Source organism: Trematomus bernacchii, unplaced genomic scaffold (assembly GCF_902827165.1).
Source record: "Trematomus bernacchii unplaced genomic scaffold, fTreBer1.1, whole genome shotgun sequence".
NCBI classification, from domain to species: domain Eukaryota; kingdom Metazoa; phylum Chordata; class Actinopteri; order Perciformes; family Nototheniidae; genus Trematomus; species Trematomus bernacchii.
In genome coordinates this window covers 13,022,743-13,031,816 of record NW_022987714.1, presented here as the reverse complement: position 1 = coordinate 13,031,816, position 9,074 = coordinate 13,022,743, and the positions used below count along the sequence as shown (strand labels likewise).

At 43.4% G+C, this 9,074-nt stretch overlaps 1 protein-coding gene across 1 annotated transcript in view; it reads left to right on the top strand.

Moving 5' to 3' along the window:
* The first annotated feature begins 748 nt into the window (after positions 1-748).
* cdh13 (cadherin 13, H-cadherin (heart)) overlaps positions 749-9,074 on the top strand; it is a 361,634-nt gene continuing 353,308 nt past the window's right edge. The window contains exon 1 of the mRNA XM_034141757.1: positions 749-1,045. Within this exon, the coding sequence (XP_033997648.1) occupies positions 1,001-1,045 (45 nt within the window). The 5' untranslated portion in view covers positions 749-1,000. The remainder of the gene's footprint in view (positions 1,046-9,074) is intronic.

The window sequence follows — 9,074 nt, the reverse complement described above, 5'->3', positions numbered from 1 at the left end:
TTATGATCAGTAGAAATGGCCATGTCATGGGACCTTTAAGAGTTTTTTTTACCTTTTTTTTTACTTTTACAAGATTCCTGACATTTTATAGGCCAAACAATTAAGTGATAAATGGAGCCTATCTTGGGAGACTAATTGATAATGAAAGTAATCGTTGCAGCCCTATTCATTTAATGTAAGACCATAAAATCCTGCAGGTAGAATTTAGATAAAGTGCAGTCCAGATATAGGAAAGAAGGAAAGCGGAAACGCTCCATCTGATAAACAACCAAATACAATTCCTTACACAAATTAATTAAAGAGCTGGGAGGATGTAAAAACAGTGATGAAAAAATAGAAATTCACTGTTTATGAATATTGCAATCCGTGGTCTTGTCAACATCTGTCACGCCATTACATTTTTACTGTAATTTTATTGTAATGTTGCACAACTCTAAAATGATTACCAAAGTTTTGTTTCTCTCTCTGTATTGTGCGCACTCATACACAGGATGCATTTAATATAGGCTTGAATAAATGACGCTGGGAGCCGTAAATCAACCTTTAAAAGGGGGGCAGGATAATAGATGCTAAAATAAGTGCTATAAAGCTGTCTGATGAGGGGAAAACAAACGACCCAGGATGATGCATCGTCGAACAGCCTCATGGGCTACATCACAAAAAAAATTAGTGATGATGACCCTCCACTTAGATAGAGCCCCATCCTCAACCCCAGTACCACCACTCCCCTCTCCCTCCGTCTCAACTCCTCCCCCCCCCTCTCTCTCTACTCATAAATCTATTGGCTGTGGTCTCGGCACCACTATCCAATGCTTTGCTGATCAGACTGCAGTTGTGTTTTGGGGAAGTTGGCAGCTGGAGGCTCACGGCGAAAGGCTTTCCTCTCTCTCCGGCGCTTGGACAGTGGAATTATGAGCAGAGCTGACCCAGCCTACATCACCCTGTCTTGAATCTGTTTTCTGTTTCACACCGCGAGAAGATAAAAAAAAAAAAAAACACCATGGAGATTGGAGTCCGCATCCTCTTGGCTTTCCTCGTCCCCCAGGTAAGACAGAACACATGTGTGTGCGTGTAAAAGTGTTGGCTTTATGGACAGTTTCACCCAGACGCAGATTCGTCTTTTTGTTTTTTGGGCATCTGCCTGCTCTCGCTCGCTCGGGCTACTCTTGACGCACACAGCAAGCCTTGACAAGTTTGTCCCGAGTCCGCAGACCACATACAGCAACATATTAGTCACCTGCACAGATCTTTATGTGCTGTGCCGAGCTAAGTTTATCAGCGTTTTTAGTCTTCTCTGTGTGCGCACGGCTGTCACCGGTGGCACAGAGTTTGGGGGGCAGAGGGGGTCGGGTTTGGCGATCTGCACTGAACGCTCACTTTAGGAATGCCTTAAAACATTTTTTTCAGAAAGAGAGAATGAAGGGAGGGTGGGGAGAAAAAAGGGAGAGGCGGAGGGAGAGAGAAAGAGGGGTTTATCTTATGTCTATGTGCAAATCACGGCTCCGGCTCTTGTCTCCAGTCGCATCTATATTCCGCTCAGCCACCAACTTGAGCGTTTCTTTGGGCTCGTGTGTGTGTGTGTGTGTGTGTGTGTGTGTGTGTGTGTGTGTGTGTGTGTGTGTGTGTGTGTGTGTGTGTGTGTGTGTGTGTGTGTGTGTGTGTGTGTGTGTGTGTGTGTGTGTGTGTGTGTGTGTGTGTGTGTGTGTGTGTGTGTGTGTGTGTGTGTGTGTGAAGCAAGCGGAGGGGAGAAGAGAAGAGGAGAGGAGGGTGTCACAGAGAACTTGGCCGCTCTGCTGTGTTATTTGTGGCGCCTCTCTATTTCCCTCAGTCTATTGCTCCCCGTAGACGCGGATTCTCTCTAGGGATATTTAATAAAGCCTTAATTCCCACTGTGATAGAGGCACTCGCCCGTTTGATCTGACTTTAATATGCGAGGGAAGGGAGTGAGAGAGAGGTAACTCTGAACAGCTGTGTCTGCCAGTCGTCTTTAGATGACTATTTAAATGGAGAAGGGCACCATCAAGGCTGCTCAATTTGATGTAACATCTCTTAACACTTCATGTGTGCACTTTTACAGGCGTGGATAACATCGCTGAGTTCAAGTGCCCTTGAGCAAACATGAAACACGCTGAAAGGATGCTTTTCTCAGCTGGCTTGACAGTTGACAATGAAAAAAACCCCACATATTTCCTTCAAGCAGATCAGTGCAAGTTATGCATTTAAGTCATCACCTTATAGCCACTTGATGACAGTGTCTGCTCTTGTAGCAAGCTGCAAAAGTTTAAGTGGCAGCTAATTTTTGAAATAACCAGGCTGAGCCCCGAAGCGTGGCAGGCAAACAGCTCATTTGGGAAACTCTGTGTTGTTGTGCTGCTTCTCTCTCTTCTTTCTTATCCTCTCTTTCTTCTGCAGGATGTGTTGAAAGGCAGCCGGCACCACGGCTCATTTGGTATTTCGTGTTTGACCTGTTGTGTATTATTCATTTTAATTGGATAAGCCATCGGCTCATTTCCACGTTGTATTTCGATCTTCTGATCTGAGGCGGTCATGATTCAGGCTAATAGTGCCTACAAAAGAAATAATTTAGCTCTCCGTTTTATTGATTAGGATCTGCCCCCTGTTGAACACAAACGCACTGCACACCCTCCCACCATACACACACACTGGGGAGGCTTTTTCCCCCATTGACTAAATGCATTCACTATCCCTATTACTACATGCGTTGTACACTAAGACTTTTCTTCTGTGCATTTCGTCTCTAGCACTTTGATGTGGACGATCAGGAATAAAACACACTAATTTAAACACAAACGTTACTGCAAACCCCCTTCCCCTCTGGCTCCCTGTTCTATCCAACAGAACCACCACACATTTCCAGCAAAATCGCTCTTACTTAAAGTATCCTCAAAAAGTTCAAATATAAAATATTCCTTTGATCTACCAATCCATGAAGACATCTTAAATCCACCTACCGCTTGTATTCTATCTTAACTAGTGACTCTCAAAGTTGGTTCCCTGGTACTCTACTGCACTTACAACAAACTAAACATTTTGTGCATCATTAAAAATAGCATATAGGGACAATTTCTGCAAATAAAACAATAAGTAGGTGTCCATTCCTCCAAAACAAGTGAATTCGGGCAAATATAAACTTTGATATGATTGGGACACATCATGCCAAACCAACCAACCAACTGTTCTTGCTGCTGCTAGCATTTGCAGTATTTAAGGAAGCTAACTCTAAATAAGTTCAATTAAGATAATCTGATGACAATTGTACCGGGCTTGGTTTTCCAAAAAGATAATTATAATTTTTTGAATACAATTAGTTCTAATGGCATCAATTAGTACCCAATTCATAATCTGTGTAAAAATGATGTTTGTTAAAAAATTGTCTTCCCTCTACGGGATCTCTGGCCCACCCAACAATTGATAACCTTTTAACTAGATAAAAACACCAGCAGCCTTTACTACCCAACCTGCGTGGGAAAAGTAATTTGAGTCCAAGAACGTTAGATTGACTGTATTTATAAAGTGCTTAATCCAGTCATTGCCGCTCCTCAAAGCACTTTTACCTCCACAAGTCATCATTCACCTATTCATACAGACACAGGGACTGCCATGCAAGGTACCATCTACTCAAAGAAGCTAACATTTACACACATTTACGAAGGATAAATTAACATGTTGACAGCAGGGGATCGAATCCACAACCTTCCAATTGAAAATCAACCTCACTACCTACAAAATGTTTGTCCCCAACACACATCAGATCCCACTGAACAGTTACCTACACCTACCTCCCAAGGAAACATTGGTCAACCTTCAAATGAATAAGGGTGGAGCAGAAGCCCAAACTCCTCCTGTGCTTATTGGGATGTCCGGTAATAGAGCCCATCATTAAAGCTTGCCCTCTCAAAAGTCTAAAAAGAAATTATCCTCGTGTTTGACTCAAGGACTTTGCATCCGTTAAATAAATAAAGTGATACCCTCAAAGACAGTGCCAGATCTGTAGCAGGTGAGATGTATGGTGCTGGCTGTCTTTTGGCCTGTACTTGTGGCAGGCTGATTTACATGCTGACCCAGCTCTATGGGGAAATCTTTATCATCAGGCTGTCCCACCCCAAGCGGTAGCTGTAAATATGTTTGAATATCCCCCACAAGTAGATGGATCCATTAGGTGAAAAAAGCCCATTAACACCACTGGAAACACCACTAAAAACATTTATCATATGTTTTCCAGTCAGCTTGTTACCCCCACCCCCCTGTTTCAGAATGACTGGAACGATGCTCAGGTAAGGAGCCAAGTTCCTCTTTGCAATAAGCTGCAATACTCTCACACACCCCCACATATGAGCACCACGGCAGAAGCAGCCCCCTCCCTGGCAATAAATCCCTGTTTTCCAAATGAAACGCTAAGCAGTCTTTCCGGGTGGAGCAATGATTCAGAATAAGCACAGCTGGGAGGTGCAGGTGTGAAGAGTTTTCTCCCCTTCTTTCCCCACACGGAGTCCTTCACCTTGTCTTCCCTCCTCTTTGTCTGTCTTTTATGTTTGCCCCCCCCCTTTCATATTTTGCTTTGTTTCACCACCCACCTACATCCACCCTTGTTAGTATTCTAACAAATTAATGTGATTTGCCAACCTTTAATCCCTCAATTATCTCCTCAAAAACATCATTTTCTTTCATTAAATGCTTTCTCTGTGTTTCTTTCTATCACTTCCTCTCCAGCATGACAGTTATACTCACAATTTAAATCATGGGCTGCTACCTGGGCGTGTCTGCGGTAAGATTTGCTGTCACAGACATTTATAGGCGCGGTGACCAACGGACTGTTAAAGTGTCCTGTTTAAGCCTCCGCGGGCACAGAGAGAGGCAGATACGGAGAGAGAGGAGGGAGGTCACGGTCTCCGAGATTTTTTTTTCAAGTGTGGCACCGGAGGCAAAGAGTTTCCATGGTGTTCTGTTACTCATGAAGAGGGCTGACCTTCGTGGTGACACATAAACAAACTCGCACCGGAGATGCCTGACACAGACAGCCACGCTTTATACTTTTATCCTCTCTGACTCTTTTGTCTCATCCTCCCTCGGTCCTGGAGGCAGCTCATTGATCTAGAATGATCAAAAGAGAGGACACGGCTATTCTTGGTATGTCAAGGACTATTTATTATTCAGGAGAGCAGCAACAGGTGGGAGAAATGAACAGGCACACACGCAAATTATATTGAGAGGCATGCTGCGCTCTTTTAATCTCGATTATATCTCAATGTTGAGGCATTTTCTCATCATAGGTTTTCTTGTTAAATCATATAATGAAGGGCACACTTTCCTGTGGTGTCCGCTCTACAGTATGTACAGATGGAGCCATGTCATTTCTGTCACTGGAGTTATGAATGATCCTTTCAAAGCCGGCCGACCTTCAGCTTACCTCTTGTTTCTCAGAAGAAGCTATCTGTGTGTGAACCTGCCACCCCTCTGTTACCGAGGGCTATCTCTATAGACACAATGGTTAAGGAGCAACAGTATGACAGGATACAAAGGCTACACTAATGAGGAATTTAAGGCTGGATGATTTATTTCTTCTCTTAACGGTGTCTTCCCTAACCTTCCTGGCTGCCCCGTTCTTCTCCTCTCTAAATGCTCACTGGTGTTTCCGCTCCCATGGTCAAGCAGACGGAATAAAGGGTTAGAGTTTAGCGAAATTGTAGAGAGGTTTGCAATTTTACCAGCATACAGAGACACAAAAACACTCAGAATAAAAAGAAACATGAAATTGCTCAAGTGAGAGCAGGCCAATACCAATCTACTGTAGACATCGCTGTTTAAATGTACTCTTGTGTTACTCCCGGTCCAACAATCGACTGGCAAATAGGCTTTCTAGTGCAGGGCTTTGAGGTTTTGGGCTCCTTCACATTCTACTTATCTTTGCTTTTTCCTGTGTGAAAGCACACTGCCAACCACAATCTGTGGTGCTACAGGTCTCTTTGAATTTTTTATATATTTTTGTGAGTCAGCGATTATTGATAGATAACATCGTACTCTAAAGGCCCTGACACACCAGGCAGTCACCAGAGAACTCGCCGACACCGACATCGACTGTTGCATCGGCGAGTTCTCCTGCGTCTTGGCCATGTGTCGCACTGGAACACACCGCAAAGACTTCAGCCGAGCACGTACGAACTGCGCATGCGTGAGTGGCAATAACTCTCCTTACCAGCAGGCGGCGGTAGTGTGTATTCATCATTCAAAATAGGCAACAACCGGAAGACAGAGAAGAAGAACAGACTGCGTGATATAAACAAACAACAAATAGCGTGTGCGTTCCATTTTCACTCTCCTCCATCGAAAACATGTTTTAGAATATAAAAATACATGAATGATGAAATGAGCACATAAAGTGCAGACATACTATAAAATCACAGTTAATAGACCTGCATCTGATGATTGCAGTGTTCTGGCGGGTGTGTAGTTTATTGAGTCAGCAATGTAGTAATGTATGTAATGTAATAATGGCCACTTCTTGCTAAATTTACATTTCCATGTGATGCTTTTATCCGAGGCGACTCACAATAGGTAAATGAACAGCAGTAGACAGTATCTCATTTACTTAGACACTGTACTTAAGGACAATGTTGAGGTACTTGAGACTAATCCTGCAACTTTATACTGACAAATAAACCGATGAGATGAAAAACCGGACTTGACCAAACAAATCACGGAGCTCTCAGCAGAGGACGCTCCCGCCGATATCAGAGATGTCCCTGCTATGTGTGGGAGGTAAGAGAGGACATTTAAGGGCTATGTTTGATGTCTTTAAGTATCACCTGCTGGGGTTTAGCTGCTGTCCTGTGCCTTCTTAAATCGTTTGTTTACGTCCCTCACTTCCGTTTCGCTTCTCATTTGCTAGCTGAACAGCTGATCAGAGTGGTTTCTTGGCCCGATAGCTTGTGTCCGACACACGGCCGATTCAACATGTTGAATCGGCCATTTGTCGACCGTGAAAGGCCAAATAAGGCGTGTCACGGCCGAGGGTTCGGGACACACCAAATTGACTTTGGGCGACAGGGCACGCTTTGTCGCCAGACAACCGAAGACGGCCGATATCGGCCTGGTGTGTCTGGGCCTTAAAAGCATCCTGTTAGTGAACAAATACACGCATGCATGCACACCAACACACAAGCTTGGACACGGAAGGATATGCACAAACACACTTGTGCCCCTTTTCTTTTAATGGAAGAGTCTGAAACACTCAGTTTTTATATTTATCCATTTGTTCCCCTGTGACTGTGGATGAGCAGCACTCCGTTGTAATGGGCTGTAAGGTCAAACACTATCTTAACTCCGCCGTGGGAGGGTGTGACCTTTGAGGGAAACACACTCTTCCTCAATCTTCTCTCCCTTGACGTTGCCAGCCCGCTCTCCTGAGTAAAAGGAGTGGATGTGAGAGCAGGATGAAGCGAGGGAGGATGAGGGATAGAGATAGTGAGAGTAGTAATTAAAGTAAATATGTCCCCTTAGCGCTCCATTAGAATCTGCTTGTATTCGATATAAGTGGCCTAATTATGCGAAACGCCAATGGACATTGGTTTGGTGTATTCGTGAAATGTGCCAAGTGAAAAAAAAAGAGGCAAAAACCCTGAATCCTAGGAGAGTGGATTAATGGCTTATTTGTGAGTGCTGATGAGTTTTAGTGGGAAGAGAAAGCAGTGAAGAGAAACACATACACACACAAAAGGCCTCAGTAACCATGTGTGAAGGACACGGCAGTACAATGTGATGCTGTCCCTTCAGTTGATCACGCTTTCATCTCGGTTTGTTCTCCTCTTGTCAATTTTGTGGTCAGACATCAGATGAACAAGCACAAAGATAAGAGAGGTGAACTATATGATGATCTGTTTGGTATTTCGAAAACAGAAACGTATAAATATACCTTATATAGGTATGGCCCTACAATATATCATTTAAATATAGCATGATAGGTTTCCTTTAATACAATTTTTATAATTTAATTTGTTTTATTTATTATATATAATTTATATATTTGAATATTATTTCACATTTAATTTGCAATGTTGGATGTTCAATAAAAAGTTCTGTTTGAAAGGATGTACTTGAATTATTATCATATATTATCATTGTGGTGTGGTCTAAAATGGTCTTACAACGGTGCCGACAATATTATCGTTCATCGCAATAATTTCCGGGAAAATGTATCGTCCAACAAAATTAATTATCGTGACAGGCCTAGTCCCCACCCCTCGTCTCTCACTTTCTCTGTGCCCGTGTCGCCTCCTCCTCCGCCATCGGTTCTGACAAATACTCTCTCTAACACATTACAGATATTCATGAGCTTTTCACCCACTCTGTTTGTCTGTCTCTTCGCCAAACTCGAAAACATCCAGATATGTCCTCCCCTCTCTTTTTTTGTCTCACACACACACACACACACACACACACACACACACACACACACACACACACACACACACACACACACACACACACACACACACACACACACACACACACACACACACACACACACACACACACACACACACACACACACACACACAAGCTCGAGCCTATGTTTGGCAAGATGAACATGTTTTGTTTTTTTCAGCGTGATTGCAATGACTCCTCTCTATAGCTGCAGAGTGTGTGAAGCCGCCAGCAGCACAGTGGGAGTATTCATGTAAAAGAGCTGGTACTGCGGGGTCCAATTTTTTCCACAAGAGTAGTTTTCGTCCATGATAGTGGCAAGCGAAGATGTTGTGAGTTGCATTAGCCTTGCAGTGAGTAGTGCTCCATTGTTGGTGTGATGCCCTTTTATTTGGTTAAGGTAATAGATGCATTGTAGCTCGTTGGTGAGTCATGAAAAAGAGCCACTTAGCATATGTCACTGAATAGCTTTTCATCACTGGCTGTATTGTCAATTGTAGCCACAGGTTCAAAAGAGGGGGATGGAGATTTCTTCAAGCTGCACTTGATCTATTTTTCATGAGTGTATTGGTAGGTGAGCGTTTCAGCATCTAGATGAGTCTTGCTTTAGCAAAACATAGCTGTTTCCATGA